This window comes from Panthera leo, chromosome D4 (genome assembly GCF_018350215.1).
Source record: "Panthera leo isolate Ple1 chromosome D4, P.leo_Ple1_pat1.1, whole genome shotgun sequence".
NCBI lineage: Eukaryota > Metazoa > Chordata > Mammalia > Carnivora > Felidae > Panthera > Panthera leo.
The window spans coordinates 2,605,360-2,621,361 of NC_056691.1; the positions used below are offsets into that span (position 1 = coordinate 2,605,360).

Below are 16,002 nucleotides of genomic sequence, written 5' to 3' on the forward strand. Positions count from 1 at the left end.
AAAGAGTCTGCACATTTCACAACAGGTGGCCATTGCTCACTGCCTCTGGATGGGCCCACAAGGCTGGTGGCGAGGCCCCTGGGCAGGAGCTGACTCGAAGCGGGGAGCTGGGTGGTTCAGCTGGGCGTCTTGGCACGTTCCTCTGTCTGCCTGGGACCCTGCTTACCGCGTCTAAAAATCCTGGTCTGGACTGGAATGGTGGGGCGTCAGCTTTTCTCTATAGACCAGGCTTTCTGCCAGCAAGATGTTTATGGAAACCACGAACGGAAAAGCAGACCCGGAGCCTCACTCTGCCCTTGCTGCCTCCACTGTGGCCCAACAGCGAGCGAGGAAAGGCACAAGGGACCCACCGCCTGCAGCCGCTGACCTGTGGCCTCGTCTCCTCTCGCCTCCTGTGTTTCTGGGAATCTGAGCAGTAACTGCACGTGTGGAGGGAGTCATAGGAGCTCCAGGGGACGAGTGTGGCAGCCCTGTCCCCGTGGGTATCAGCAGGACTCAGAGTTGGGTCCGTGGCAGTGGGAGCATTGCTGCAGCAGACCAGGGACATTGTGTAGCCACATCTTGTTCTGGTTTTTAAAGTGAAGGCAGCACACTTCCATGCCTCCTGCCGACCAGGCCCCCCACTACATTTTGGGAACAAGTTGGTAGGCAGGCCTTTCCCAGCTTTGCAGGACGTCGTTTGGGAAATGCATCTATAGGGAAAGTGTATTTGGCCCTTGAACAACATGGGATCAAGCAGCACAGGGCCACCTGTGCCCGGATTTAAGTACGGCACAGAACTAACTATGAGCGCATTTTCTGTTCCTTGTGATCTTTCTTTTCTCTTTCTCCTTTCTTTCTTTTCTTCTTTCTTTCTTTCTTTTCTTCCTTCCTTTCTCCCTCCCTCCCTTCCTCTCCTTCTTCCTTTCTTTCCTCTTTCTCCTTTCTTTCTTCCTTCCTTTGCTTTCCTTTGCTTTCCTTTGCTTTCCTTTGCTTTCCTTTCCTTTCCTTCCTTCTTTCCTCTTTCTCCTTCCTTCCTTCCTTCCTTCCTTCCTTCCTCCTTTTCTGCCTGCCTTTCTCCTTTCCTTTCTTTCCTTTCCTTTCTTTCTTTCCCCATTTTTGAGAGAGTGAGGACGAGCAGGGGAGGGTCAGAGAAAGAGGGGGACAGAGGATCTGAAGATAGTTTGATCTGGAGCTTGAACTCATGAACTGTGAGATCATGACCTGAGTAGAAGTTGGATGCCTAACGGACTGAGTCACCCAGGTGCCACCCCCCCCCCCCCATAATTTTCTTGATGATATGTTCTTTTCTCTGGCTTACTGGATTGTAAGAGTACAGCAGAGGTTACATACAGTGTACAAAGTGTGTGTAAATCGTTCATGTAATTGGTAAGGCTTCCGGTCAAGCTATCAAGTTTTGAGGGAGTCAGAAGTTATACTGGGGGTCAACACCCTGACCCCTGCTTTAAGGGGCAGCTGTGCATCTTGAAGGGAAGGTAAAGTGGGGGGATCTCAGGCGAGACTAGCCGTAGCGGTTCTTTGTTGCAGTTTTCAAACAGAAATCTGGTTCTTTGTCTTCGCTAGTTGGAGTAGCGGATGCCTTTCCATTTCGAGGCACTGTCAGAAAACACGACGGGTTTTGGTGTGTGTTTAGAGAAATGGACCAGGGCTGTTACACACTAAATAGAGGGATTTCCAGCCAGTGCTTTCCATTTGTTAAATCACAAGTACCAGTCACTGACCGCAACAGTGACAGAGACAACTCCCCTCCTCCTCCCCCTCCCATCCTCCTTCCCCTCCCATCCTCCTTGTCCCCCCTCTTCCTCCTCTCCCTTCCTCCTCCTGGAGTCCCCGGCATGGGCTCAGGTACTTTTCATGGCACCCCTGTCAAGTAGGAACCCTGGGCCCTTTGATACAAGAGGTTAACTGACCAGTTTGGGGTCATGCAGCTGAGAAGTGACTGAGCCAGGGCTCCCAGAGGGGACAGCAGGATTCTAGAGCACACAACCACCACACCGTGCTTCCTCGTGGAGTGGTTGCTTGTCTCACATTGGAAAAGCAGGTTACACACACAAAGTAACAGTGAAGCAGGCATCTGCATGAAGTGTGGTGCTGTCTTAAATTGGACAAAAAGAATAATACTTTTGAATCGACTTTTAAGTGCTTTTTACACCAAGGAAGTGAATAGTGTATTGGAAGGCCTTGGCATTGGGAGGTTGCCGCAGACAGCTCTGGCATTCTCTGGGACAGAGTAATGAAAGAACCCATAGTGTGTGGATGGAACCCCGACTCCCCATCTTGTTTTTATATTGTCATTTTAAGCCAGCAATGGCAGTATCAGCTGTACAACTTTTATTAAGCAACAGGAACCAGAAAAACTTTTCTCCTTACTGGTGTGCATCTTGTAAAAAGACAATTATGTTGATACAATCAGTAGTTTCTTCTGAAATGTGCTGCAACACGAGTAAGGGAACTGCTCTTAGAAGACAGTACTAAATAGAATAAGGAAAGTGTCAGTAATTAATTTGTGCAACATAGTACACGGTGCTTGAGTGGCATTTCCTGGTTCACGGCAGAATGGTGCTGGTTGAAGCTGAAGAAGTGTGGTCCCTTTAAATACTGACCACCAAAATAAGATCTTCCAGTCCCGGGGAGGAGGATGTGCTTTGAACACAGAATCTCTTTTCTGGGTGACAGAACAATTAGCGGGGTGTGTTCCAGACTTCCTTAAAGTGTCCGGCAAGGCACAGAAAATGCCCCTGCAATCCAGCTTACCTTTTAGGGAACATGGGTACGTGGAAACTAGTGTTGGTTTTGACTGGTGTCCCCTAAGGTATGGTGCCTGGGGCAGCGGCGGCCCGGAGTGTGTGCTGGAAGGTCTGGGATCGAGGAATCTGGGGCCAGGTCCGGGCCTTGCCCACACGCTCCGGGTGGTCGCTCGCCTGCCAGTCTCCTCCGAGGCCCATCTGAGAGCTACTCGGGCTCCTGGGGAAATCCGCTCCTGTCGTACAGGGAGAGTGGCTTTCTGCCGAGGGGTTGGCCGGCCCCGTCTGCTCCCCGGGGAATCCCCGTGGGCGTATGAGAAGAGCCAGTCCCAGTCGTGAGGACCAACAGCAGCGCGTCCCTCCACAGCCCGGGGGCCTGTCTGTTGTTTCCAGAGGCGGCTGTGGAGAGAACCAGCAACGCGCTCACAGGCGCGTACCTCTGGCGTTCTGTGCTGTCCTCCTCGAATCGTTCGGATCGTGACTCAGTGCAGCCCTTTATTTGCGCGTGGCGGCGAGTTCAGCCGTCCTCCCGGAGCGAGGTGTCTGCCGTCCGCGTGCGGCAGCGCTGTGTGTGTGTCGGCCTCTGGAGGCTGGGCCTGGAGAGCCCCCTAGACTCTTCGCAGGGACGCACACGAGCTCGAGGGCTGTTACGAACACGTGTATCCAGGGAGAATGTAGGTCCGCAGCGCCATATTCAGGCAGCCCTTAATTTCTTTTAAGTTTGTTTATTTCGTGAGAGAGACAGAGCGAGCAGGGGAGGGGCAGAGAGAGAGAGAGAGAGAGAGAGGGAGGGAGACCGAGAATCCCAAGCAGGCTCTGCTGAGAGCCCGGAGCCTGCTTTGGATTCTGCGTCTCCCTCTCTCTCTTTGCACACCCCCACCCCCGCTTGCGCTCTGTGTGTGTCTCTCTCTCTCTGTCTCTCAAAAAAAAAACAAAAAACAAAAAAAACAAACATTAAATTAAGCTGAGCTGAGGAGCTCTCTGCCACTTTGAGTTGAAAAGGAAGCCCTCCGAAAAGTGCGGATCCAGAGTGGACCCTGGAGTCTGTACAGGTTGGAGACTGCAAAGGCTGGCTGCAGCCGAGGTGGCCGGAGGAGAAACCAGCCGTGGAGGAGGTTCGCCTGCCCCTCGTCTCCGTCCCAAGGCTTCTGCTCGCTCCGCTCCCGGCCACTCTGCAGCCCCCTGGGTCACTGCTGCTTCTCTGATCCCACACCTCCTGCTCAGACGTCGGGGCCCAGCTGGGCCTGAAGAAGTACACCTGTGCTCAGACGCCGTGGTCTCGGCTGGCACGGAGCACAGGAACGCCGGCGACTGTCGGGCACCTGAGGAGCACTGACCGCATGAGAGAGGGTCACACACGGCGGGAGAGCTAACCAGGAGTCTGCGGGCGGCACCACCGCACCCAGACGAGGCCGACCCGCAGAACTCACAGAGGAATCGGGAGAGGAAGCGAACGTTTACGCCCGATATAGGAAGGCTTGTTAATTAAAGAGACACGGTTCAGGAAAAGGTGAAGAAACATTTGTTTCTTATCTATCGGTTCGATAGAGAGGCTGAAGTTCAAGCCTGTACGTTTTACCTAATTCAGGAGAGCTTGGTCTGAGGCTTTCTGGAAGGTGAGCAGTGTCAGGGGAGTGGGATCATGGAGGAGAGCCGGGAAGTGCTGTGTTCCTCTGCTAAGGAAGGGACAGTGGGTGAAGGATCTAGAATAAATGTAAGAGAGAGGCACCTGGCTGGCTCAGTCGGTTAAGCGTCTGACTCTCTATCTCAGCTCAGGTTAGCTCACGATCTCACAGTTGTGAGTTCAAGTCCCACGTTGGGCTCTGTGCTGGGTGTGAAGTCTACTTCTTGAAAAATGAAATGGGGTGGGTAATTTTGCACAGCTGTCTTTAGATTGGTCAACTGCTAGTTGAGGGGTTGAATCCAGGATAGAAGCTCTTCTGGTTGTGATCTGTATTCTCCAAAAAGCCAGGACCATGGTGATTGTGTGCCTGTGCATGTACGGAGAGAGATCAGAGGCTGGTGTGGCAGCTCCGGTCCCAGGGCAAAATTGCTTCCCGTGAGAACACTTCTTCTTAAGACCTTCAACTGATTGGATAAGGCTCAGCTACATTATGGTGGGCCATCTGCTGATTTACAGGTTGCCTTTCTAGAAAAATGCCTTCACAGAAAACATCTAGGGTAATGATTGACCACATAGCTGAGTACTGTGACCCAGCCAGGGTGACAAATTTAGATAAACCGTCACACTGGCAGAAATGCTGTATTTGCTTATAATTTTGGTAGTAATGGTGGAATGTTTGTGTGAATTAGGAAACGGTGCATGTGACTGCATTCCTTAGTCAGCGAGGTTGGGAATCAGCCTGTGCCTTTGCTGTGAAGAAAGCCTGATGCTGTACACAGCATGTATCGCTGGGACTTCTGCTGAAATCTCACAGATGGTAACTGGTTGTCTGAGGAGACACATGATGCTGAAGATCCCTGTGCTCTCCCGGCAATACGTAAGGGCTGAGGTTCGTGGTGTCTGCTGCTGAGTTCCTGGGCGGGCAGCGCTGACGTGAGCTCTTGGCCCTGCCTCTTCCGTGCATCCAAGGGAGGGCGATTGTCCCAGCTGCTCTTCTGTCCGGCGGGTGGCCCTGCCTTGCGCACCCCTCTCTTTCCCTTTCCTCGTGCAGCCGTGGGGACGCACCCAGGGCCGGCGGGGGGCCGCCGTGGGGCCGCCGTGGAAGCTCCCGGGCACTCCTCGGTTCTCCGCAACCATCCTGTAACCTCCCGGGCCTCTGCGGTCAGTGTGGAGGCCTTGGCTCACATTCCCCTTGCCGAGAACCGTAAACTCTGCTGTCTGGTGGCCCCAGTGTCACTGTCTCGTTCTCCCGTGATGTGGTCCTCGTGCCTGGATGCCCACGAGATGTTCTTTTCCTTAAAGAATTTGTCTTAACTGGAGGATGTTCGCGTCAGAGGTGGGGTCTGTTTTCCCAGGGCTGCCTGTGCACACGGGTGTTGTTTCTCTCGGGGTTTTCCGCGAGTTGCGTCAGTGTCCTAATGTCCTACAACAGCTAGGAGCCCGTGTCCATTAGTCACAGCTGTGTCGTGTCCTCCCAGGCGGGCCCCGCCGCGTCTGTTGGCCGTGCGCCTCTGGGTTAGTCCTCGTTTCTGAAACGGCTTCCTTTCTGGTTCTCACTCCCTGCTCTGGCCTCTGGTGTGTCCCTGGCCGTGGGGAACGGTTTCCATCTCCCTCCCTTGTGGGCAGATGGCCTGTGGGTGGGGTGTGCCTCCCGACTGTTCCGTGTCATCCATGTGCGGCCGTGCCACTGTCCTCTTGGGCCCCATGTGTGAGGAGGGCTGTGGCTCCCTGGATGGCCATCCCCTGCAGAGCTCCGAGCTCCTCTGTCTCCGCAGGGCTCTGTGGGGTCTTCCCTTCTCAGCCCCCCCGCCCCACCCCCCCGCCTTGTCAGCCTGTGAACCCCATCCTCCTGGAAGGCAGGTCTGCTGGGCGCCTGCAGAAAACCCGCTCAGAACCTTGGGAGCCCTTTTCCACCCGATGTGAGCAGTTTTCCATCTGGGATGATCTCCCTCTTGCTGAGGAAAGGCCTGCGCCAACAGATACGGACCTCATTGGGCAGCCCTCGAGGTTCCTCTGTGTCACACTCCCTCTAGATTTACCAGCTCGCCTCCTTGAAAGTCCGTACATCGTAGCTTTAAATATCACAGCCTAAAATAAATTGTTTTTTTCAAAGTTTGTGTGTATGCCAGTCGCTTACGACTTTCGCTCGTGGTGTAGACGAGAGATCTCTGCCCACCGGACGTTCTCGGCTGAGCACGTGCAGTGCCCCGGGGCCTGGCCGTCCTCTCTGTCCACGCCCAGCTTGGTCCCTTGTCCGACTCCTAGGTGGAGCCCAGATGCCTTCCCTGATACCAGGACCCACGTGTGCTGCTTGTAAACGTTGCATGTAGATTTTCCAATTGTTAATAATCTGGAAAGAATGTGGTTTGGTGTTGCTCCAGTAATTTTTGATAATACATTAAGTGTTTGTCAAAATTCAAGTCTTGTTTCAAGTTACAACTTCAAAATTCAAGTAAGAGTCTGTTTCCTAGAGAAGTACTAACGGTGTAATTGACTGGATGCCAGCCGGCCTGGACTGCTGGTTAAAGAGAAGTTAAAGGTCTAGTTTTTTCTCTTTCATTAAGGTGATGGGGGCTCATTATGTGGGCACCACAGTGGGTGAGATTGAACAGTTGCACGTTTCTGCTTGACGAGAAGCGGGTTCGTGTTCTGTAAAGCCGTGTGCATGTATGCGTATTTTATGCGGTCAGCCCTTCTCTATCTATGATTAACTGAGGTCACTGTGAGTTGACTGCAGTAATAGAAACTCACAGTTGAGAAAGCGATGCTCGTGTTCCATATCAGGGTGAAGTTGCTGTGGCAAAGTGCTGTTCCTGCGCCTGCCCACAGGGCGCACAGGGAGCAGGACGTGTGCACACGGTGACCCGGAGGGCCCCTGGGGGCGCCTGGACCCGGAGAGCATGCTCGCTAGCAGTAGGGTTGGGGGTCGGGGTGTGTACTTCTGACATGATACCTTACGTGTGTTATGTGTGAATGCAGAAAACATCGGAGCAGTGTGGGGCCGAGCAAACCCGTTTCCCAGCCCCGGAGGAACATCGTAGGCTGCAGGATTCAGCATGGGTGGAAGGAGGGGAATGGCCCTGTCACCCAGTGGAAAGGAACCGTTCTGGACCAGGTGCCTGTAAATCCTTCTTTGTATCTTATAAAATACGATGGATTTGACTGTGTTTATGGACTAGAACTTAATAAAGATGAAAGAGTATCTGCGCTCGAAGTCCTCCCCGATAGAGTTGGTAAGTTCTCTTTACTATTTGTGTGTTGTATTCTTTACAAATGATTGTCGAAGTGATTGTTTTGTGATTATTCTTTTGCATTATTGGTATTTTTATTTTTCCTGGAGTGCAGGCACTCCCGATATACTCTTAAGTCAGTCATCTGAAACCACAGTTCAAGTCAGGGGTGTAAAGATGTGTGAAATGATTGCTGAACAAATTGACAAACTGATAATTTCTAACATTATTTCCCACGTTTTGCTCACTGTTCATGTGGACTCTGATGGGTAAGAATGTTTTCTTGTTAGCTCATATCTTGTGTACCTCTTTCATCAGATTATAGTAGCTTATGCACTTACTTTAGAATCCTTATGTGAAGTATATCTTTCATTGTGTGTTATTACATAAGTGATAACTGTATTTTCAGCCAAAATTCAAGCAGCCCAAACCCGTGGGCTTTATTCTGCATTCTTTAGATGGTTGTTTGCACAATGTGGAAATGAACGGCCCTTTCTTTTCTTAAATATTGTACAAATATGTCCCCTTATATAACTTAGTTCCTTAAGGCTTAAGGTGTCAGTTAAATAATAACGACTGATTATATTTTTAAGGATAAGGTGAAATACCATTTCTAGGATGAGTAGGACGCACCCACGTTAACGTTACTTTCTTAAAGGGTGTTCACTTTGAAGTGCTTTCTTCTTACCACGGCCATGCTGCTCGTGCCTGAGCGCTGGTTGATGCTTTTGGAATTGTCTCGAAAAGCCTCTATGTTAACAAACCCAGTCTCGGCAGATGTGGACTTGTGGGTAGAAGTGTGGGGCCAGATTGTCAAGAGGGGAAACTACTCTGTCCCCTTGTCCCTTTGTCCCTTTGTTTTTGCCATTGTGTTCTTGGGACACACGTGCTTCCCTAGCAAGTTAACTCTTTGCCAGAGCAGCAAGTTTTCTGCTTGCCTTCCCTTTAGATGATGATGCTAAGTCTGTATTTATCCCGTGTAAATACAGTTCTGTTTTTGCAGAAATCTTCATGTCTTTATTATTATCAAAGGTAACTGTGTAATGTTACATCTCTGGCATTTGTCACGTCTTTACCTGTTCTTGGTGCCACTGGACCTTCCTCCTTCCTCACGAGGCACATCCTCTGTTTCCTCTTGATCTTGACGATAGCCTATTTCCAGTGTGAGAAACTAACATTGAAGAGTCTTACCTTCAGGTTTTAAAAAAATACCTAGACTTTCAAATCCATTGTTTGTACTAAGTAATTGTCGTGTATCCTTTTTCTGATCTAGATGTTTAGTCTGTCCCTTTTGGGGTGAGACACAGGCCTGCCGGCCTGTGTGAGCTCTTCTGTCATCATAGGACAGAGGAGGTCATTTCCTCTTGGTAAAAACGTGATTTGATCAAACCAAGATACCCCCAAATCTATAAGTATCTCTGGTGATGGACTTGAGTTGCTTAATGGTTTTCTTACTGTTTCCAATGGGAGATCAGGCTTGTTTTTGTAAAAAGCAAAGCATTTTAAAAAGGAAATCCAAAGGCATCTATGCAACCCAGCAGTATTTCACGTGCTGAATTTAATGAGTAGTTAATTCTGGTACTTCTCGCATGCTTCAGTCTGGAAGATTATCTGCCCTTCGCTTACGTTCCACATAGGAAGGAAACCGTCTTTCACGATCAGCTTCAGGTTATACATCAGACTGTACTTGCAGTTTTGTTTGTGATAAGCTAAGGAGGGGACCCGGTCTGAAGGCCTGTGGTGGCACAGTGTATGGGTGCCCCATGTGTGGTCAGGGGCCCTCGAGGTCAGGAGGCTTGTGACATCGGTAAAAACACAGAATGTGAAATTTACTGCCTTGACCATTGTTAAGTGTTGAATTCAGTTAGTGTTAACTACATTCAGGTTGTTGTGGAGCAAATCTCCAGAACGTTTTCATCTTGTAAATCTGTCGCTCCGTCCCCCACCTCCCCCCAGCTCTTCTACTTTCTGTTTCTGTGAATTGGGTCACATTAGATACCGTTAGATAGAATATTTGTCTTGGTGACCACTTCCTTTCCCAGCATAGTGTACTCAGGGTTCACCCACGTAACATGTGACAGCATCTCCTTCCCTTTCGAGGCTGAGTGCTACTCATCGTGTCTACCCCGCATTCGGCTCACCCATCGCTCTGCTTGGGTTGCCTCCACCTTTTGGCTGTTGTGGATAGTGCTGCCGTGAACATGGCGGTCAGGCACTTCGGGCCCCTGCTTTCCTTTCTTTTGAGGATAGTCCTGGAAGCAGCATTGCTGGATCATGCAGTAATTCTGTGTTTAATTTTCTAAGGAGCCCATGTACTGTTTTCCACAGTGTTTGTAACATTTCACATTCCCACCCACAGTGCACAGGGCTCCAGTTTCTCTATATCCTCAGCAACACCAGTTGTTCTTGTTGGTTTTGATTTGCATTTCTCTGGTGATTAGTGATGTCGAGCACCTTCTCATACGCTTTTTGGCCACTTGTCTGTCATCTTTGTAGAAATGTCTGTTCAGGTCCTTTGCCTGTTTCCCAATTAGGTTATTTGATTTTGTTGAGTTGTAGGAATTCTTTACATATTTTGGAGATAAGTGAGTTTTAACAGAACAGTGTGACAGGTTTACTGATAATGATTTCAGATTCTGCATGCGGTTAACCTTTAACAAGCTTGTTGAGCTGTGATGTAGTGTCACAAGAGTATCTGGAATTATCTGACAAGACTAATAGAATACTCCCCCTTTTCAACAACACATCTTTGTGAGGCTGGGTTTTATATGTCAACCAGAAGAGCGTGTAACAGATGCTTCAGAATGCTGAAGCCGATAGGAGAATCTAGCTTTCCTTTTGTGAAGTTAGACATTGAGAGATTTAAACAAATGTAAAATCATCCCGCTCTTCTTACTAAATCTTTCTTAGAAAATATGGTTATTTTTTATTAAAAATGCTTTATGTAAGTATTTAAAAAATATTTTTAGACTTACTTGTAATTTCTAATAGCAGATTTTGGTAGCTATCCGTGTAAAGAATTGCTCTTTTAGATCCTCAAAAATTATACAGGAGTCCTGAGATCAAAAAGTTTGAGAACTTCTGAAGAAACGCGAGTGGGCTTTTAGTGCACGCTGGGGAATTTTGTGTAATTTTGGATAGTTATTGCATATGTAAGCAAAGAGAAGCACCATATGTGTTTAGAGTGTCCTTCTGATAAAATTGGCTAACAGTATCTTCAGAAATTCTGTGTTCCTTTGAATTTTAACAGAAGTAAAAGCACTTATGAATGAGTAAAATAGAAGTGCTTTTTTTTTAAAAGACCGTTGTCTAAAATGCGAGGACCAGAGAAACCTTAAAATCATTAGGACCTTCTGTAATTTTCCCAGTATTAAAAACAAGTTAGGTTGTGATTTTCCACCTGCCCCTTAACGAACACGGCAGGGCCGTCGATTAATTTGTACGGCGGGTGTTGGAGTGCGGTGCTCTTGGTATCGGAAAGCAGACGGAAGGGGTCTGTGCTTGCCTCCCGGGTGCCCGGGCCAAGCAGGACGACTGCCGATGGTGGGGAATGCCATTGACGAATAAAGCCGGAGGAGGCAATGGTCTCGGCGGGGCTTTCACTCCTGATCCCGGAGAGCCCCTGGGAGGAGACCGGGAGGAGGAGGAGACCGTGCAGGCAGGGCCCTGGCAGGAGGCAGGAGGGAGAGGGCGGCTGGGCCGGCGCTGAGAAGCAGTTACTCAGATGCTGAAGTGAAAGCCCTGGGGCGTTCCAAGCGAAAGCACAGCCCAGTGTGGTGTAGCGCCCAGGAGCAGTTGGCTTGCTGTGGAAACAGATTATAGACCCAGAGGAAGACCTCAGGCCTGGGGTAGGGTGACCTCTTAGTTTGAATAACTGCCCCGTGGTCACGGAAGGTGTTACCAGAGGGAAGGTGGGTGAGGAGTGCGTGGGAATGCTCCTGTTCTGCAGCTCCAGGCAAGCCTAGAATTGTCTTGAAGTTTTTGTTTTGTTTTGTTTTAATGTTTTTATTTATTTTTGAGACAGAGAGAGACAGAACATGAATGGGGGAGGGTCAGAGAGAGAGGGAGACACAGAATCCGAAGCAGGCTCCAGGCTCCGAGCTGTCAGCACAGAGCCTGATGCGGGGCTCGAACTCACGGACGGTGAGATCATGACCTGAGCCGAAGTCGGATGCTCAACCGACTGAGCCACCCAGGCGCCCCTTGAAGTTTAAAATAGCTATTAAACCTACCAAAATCCACTGTATACCTCGAACGAACCATTGAAAGTTCTAATTTCAAGGTACCGCACCAAGAGCAGTTGAGTTCGGAAAACAAAAAAGAAGGAAAGCAGGTTCTCGCAGTGACTGACCTGGGACCCCCAGAGCCTGCGGACTCCAGTGGGGCCTGGGCGCCAGCCCGCTGATTCTTGTGCCGCTCACACGTCAGGCCGTCACCTCGTGTGAGTTCAGTCTTCACACACAGTACATGTCGGTAAGATCCTGTGTGAACCGCTGTCTGCTTCTTGTCCCCAGCGAGCTCTCGAATCAGCGACGCACACCTGGCCGACACGATGATCGGAAAGGCGGTGGAGCACATGTTTGAGACAGAGGATGGCTCCAAGGACGAGTGGAGGGGGATGGTCTTGGCTCGCGCCCCTATCATGAACACGTGGTTCTACATCACCTACGAGAAGGACCCCGTCTTGTACATGTACCAGCTCTTAGATGATTATAAAGAAGGCGACCTTCGCATCATGCCCGATTCAAGTAAGTGTGGATTGTCAGCTTTTATTTTTGATAATTCCAAAGGAACTTGAATTTTATAACAAGATATTTGATTAACTATTTTTTGTAGATTCATCTTTCTTACTTTGATTACTAGGGTTAAGGGATGATTCTTTTAGTCTTGCACCGAGTGTAGATGGTGAAATTTTGCACCTTTTGCCAAGACTAACGTGCTTTCTGTGTAGATCTGTCCTGGATTGTGGATGTGGGGATGAATGGAGCATGTAACACGGGCTCCTTCGTGAGTGGCTTCCTTCACTCAGTGCAGTGTTTTCAGGCTCCTCCGAGTTGTAATGTGTCGGTGCTTCATTCCTTTACTGGCCGAGTGCAAGTGTAATCTATGCGTGTGTATCCACCCGTCTGTTGATGGACGTGTGGGCTGTCGCCCGCCTCTTGCTCGTTATGAAGGATGCTGCTATAAACCTTTGTGCGCAGGTTCCTGAATGGATGTTTGCCTTCCATTCTCCTGGGTGGACACAGAGGTGTGGGACTGATGGGTCTGTGGTTACTGCTGTGTTGTGTGGGGGACCACCGGACTGATTCACAAGGCCACTGCACCATTCTGCAAATGCTCCGACCATGTGTGATGGTTCTGATTGCTTCACACCCTCACCCCTTTGTGTTACCTGATGTTTGGCTCTGGCTGTCCTCATGGTTGCAAAATGCTAGCTCGTGATGGGTTTGGTTTGCATCTCCTTGATCGCTAGAGACATCGGGCACCTTTCCCTGTGTTGTTGGCTATTTCTGTGTCTTCTCTGGAGAAGTGTCTGTTCGCGTTGTCTGCCTGTTCAGTCAGGCCACCTGTCTGTCACTGACTTGTCTGGGTCTGTGTTCTCAGTGTGGGTCTCCTGACACGTCGGACTTGCAGACACTTTCTCCTGTTCTGTCGGTTTCTTTTTGCTTCCTTGATGGTGTTCTTTGAAGCCCAGAAATTTTAAATTTTGATGAAGTCCAATTTATTCTTTCTCCTGTAGCTCGTGCTTTTGGTGTTTTCTCTGATAGTCTTTACCAAGTTCAAGGTTCTGAAGATTTACCTCTTTGTTTTCTTCTAAAAGTCTTGTAGGCGTCGCTCTTACCTGTGGGTCTTTACTTCTTCTATTTAGGTCTTTGATACATTTTGAGCTAACTTTTACGATGTGGTGAGAGGGTCCATCTTCATTCTCCTGCACGTTGTCTGAGCGCCATTATTTGGAAGGACTGTTCCCTCCCCTGTTGGGTGGTTTTGCCGCCTTGTTGAGAGGGAGTTGGCTGCAGACGTGTGGGGGGTGCCGCTGGGCTTCAGCCCTGCTTCGTCGCCCCAGGCTGTGCTTGCGTACGTCTGGCGCTTGGTCACACTGCTCCGGAGTCAGTGTGGACACTGGGAAGTGTTGAGCCCTACTTTGTTCTTTTTTCACCATTGTTTTGACTCTTCGGGATCCTTTGCGATTTCATGAATTTTGGTATCAGTTTGTTAATTTCTGCAAAGCAGTCAGCTGGGATTCATCCGGGGATTGTGTCGAAGCTCTCATAACTTGGGGGGTAAGTGCCGTCTTGACACCGTGACGCCTTCTGACCCACGAGCATGGGCTATACTGCCGTTGCTGAGATTTAAAGATTTCTATCAACAGTGTTTTGTAGTTTTCAGAGTAGAAGTTTTGTACTTCCTTTGTGAAATTTATTCCTAAATATTTTGCTCATTTTGATGCTACTATGAATGGAACTATTTTCTTAATTTCATTTTTGGGTAAGCCTTTTCTTTTTGAAAGTACTCTTTAGCCTTTCTTCCAACACAGGGGTGCCTGGGCCTGAACAGATGGGGCTGGCGGACGCATGATACATGAGCGGTGTGACACCCATCTCTGTTGCTGAGTTCTGCCAACGAGCCAGTCAGGGAAACTGCTCTGACGTGTGCTCATCTGGCCCTGACTTTCTGCCTTGTGTACATTTGCCACCGGTGGTAACAGGAAGTATTTAAATAGCAGGAACTTAATTCTCATGAGAGCATTCTTTAAAAGCATTTCTCTGGCCTGGGGCACCTGGGTGGCTCAGTGCATTAAGCGTCCGGCTTCCACTCAGGTCATGATCTCTCGGTTAGTGAGTTCGAGCCCCATGTCGGGCTCTGTGCTGACAGTTCAGAGCCTGGAGTCTGTTTCAGATTCTGTCTCTGTCTCTCTCTCTCTGCCCCTCCTCCACTCATGTTGTCTCTCTCAAAAATAAACATTAAAAAATTAAAAATAAAAGCATTTTTCTAGCCTATATGAAGTTGATTTTTAATTTTTTGGTAGAGAAGTATCCCTGTTAGAGCTGCTGTCTTGTTGATGGAAACTGTGAAGGCGTTTGCACCGTCCCCAGTGTCTCCCAGCCCCTCTTTCCCCCCCAGCGTCTCTCCCCTGTTCGCTACGTGCATTGTGAGAGCGGAAATTAAGTTACCATTGGAACCCGTGGTGATGCCCTGCTGGGGCGGCCTCTGCGAGCCCCTCACCTCTCGGCTCAGTTGCTGTGGCATGCCTGGTAACCCCACACTTGGAACTTTGTGGACGTGAAGTGCCCCTAAAGTGGGGCGGGCCCGTGCTGCTGCTGAGGAAGAAAGGACTTCCGCCTCGGGTTCGGCATCACTTCCCTGCTCAGATCGGATAGCGTCATACTTTGATGTTGTGTCGCGCGGTGGTCAGAGTAACAGGGTTAGGATTGCGTCCTCGGGCAAGAGGACCTGCCGCGGCCAGTGAGGTGGACCGTCATTAGTGCAGTTGGGTACCCAGGCCGCCAGCGGGCTGCGTGGAGCTCCAGGGCCAGACCCGGGCTACACAGAGAGGGGCTCGCCTTGCTCGGGCCCTGAAGAGTTTTCTGGAGGTGGAGTTGGAACCTCCCAGCCCCATCCCCTGTGTCTTCGCTGCTGGAGGGGACAGTTTGCTGTCCTTCTGAGTGCACTCGGGGACGCCTCGCAGCCCCTATGTGCTCGGGACGGTGTTCTCCAGCACTCAGGCTTTCGGGGGGTGGGGGTGCTCGTCTGAGAGGTGCGCTGCCTCCACGGTCCTCAGAGATCCTGTCATGGCCGGGCTGGGGAGGGGCTTCACTCGGCACCTGTTTCCAGAGCAGAAGTCTCTTATGTTGAACCTGGGCTGGGACGATGGTGTGCAGTGGAATGAGGTGGAGGAGAAAGACACTTTAAGGATTCGCAGGAAAAGACCAGGGAGGAGTTTGAGCAGCGTATTCTCGCCCCCCTGTATGTGTTGTCTGCTCTGAAGGCCTGGTTTGAAGGAACTCCAACTTACTTTTAAGAAGTTTTGTGGATTTAGGTTTTTCCCTGGACTTTTCCTTGGTGTGGTCCTCACCTCCTCAGGCAGTCACAGCTGTAGTTAAACACAAGCCTCAGGGATTTCTGGTCATGATTTTCAGAATCCTTCACATGTTATGGCCTGAGGGTGGGAGGGGGCAGCAGAGTGTTTTTGTAAATAAAGTTTTATTGGCACACAGCCACACTTTTCATCTGTATATTCTCTGAGGCTGTTCTCACTTGATAAGGCAGAGCCGAGTAGTTGGTACAAAGACCACATGGCTTCAGTCCTCACATATTTATTGTCTGGCCCTTGAAGAAAAAGTTTGCTGACTCTTGGGTCTAGATAATCAGGATGAATTGGGAATGTTAAGTTTTTAAAAAA

At 49.7% G+C, this 16,002-nt stretch overlaps 2 protein-coding genes across 7 annotated transcripts in view; one reads left to right on the forward strand and one right to left on the reverse strand.

Moving 5' to 3' along the window:
- SPIN1 (spindlin 1) overlaps positions 1-16,002 on the forward strand; it is a 73,690-nt gene that overhangs the window by 55,872 nt on the left and 1,816 nt on the right. For 2 of the 3 annotated variants that reach the window (XM_042912182.1, XM_042912181.1), the window contains exons 4-5: positions 7,348-7,601; positions 12,113-12,346. In XM_042912182.1, coding sequence (XP_042768116.1) covers positions 7,348-7,601; positions 12,113-12,346 — 488 coding nt within the window. The remainder of the gene's footprint in view (positions 1-7,347; positions 7,602-12,112; positions 12,347-16,002) is intronic. The other variant, XM_042912183.1, reaches the window with a different exon arrangement.
- LOC122204645 overlaps positions 1-16,002 on the reverse strand; it is a 34,400-nt gene that overhangs the window by 1,814 nt on the left and 16,584 nt on the right. Inside the window, exon 4 of one of the 4 annotated variants that reach the window (XR_006195723.1) lies at positions 8,640-8,750. The exons of 2 other annotated variants lie outside the window; for them this stretch is intronic. The gene's annotated coding sequence lies outside the window, so the exon portion shown is untranslated. Of the gene's footprint in view, positions 1-8,639; positions 8,751-14,605; positions 15,760-16,002 lie in introns of those variants that run through there. One more of the 4 variants, XR_006195722.1, reaches the window with a different exon arrangement.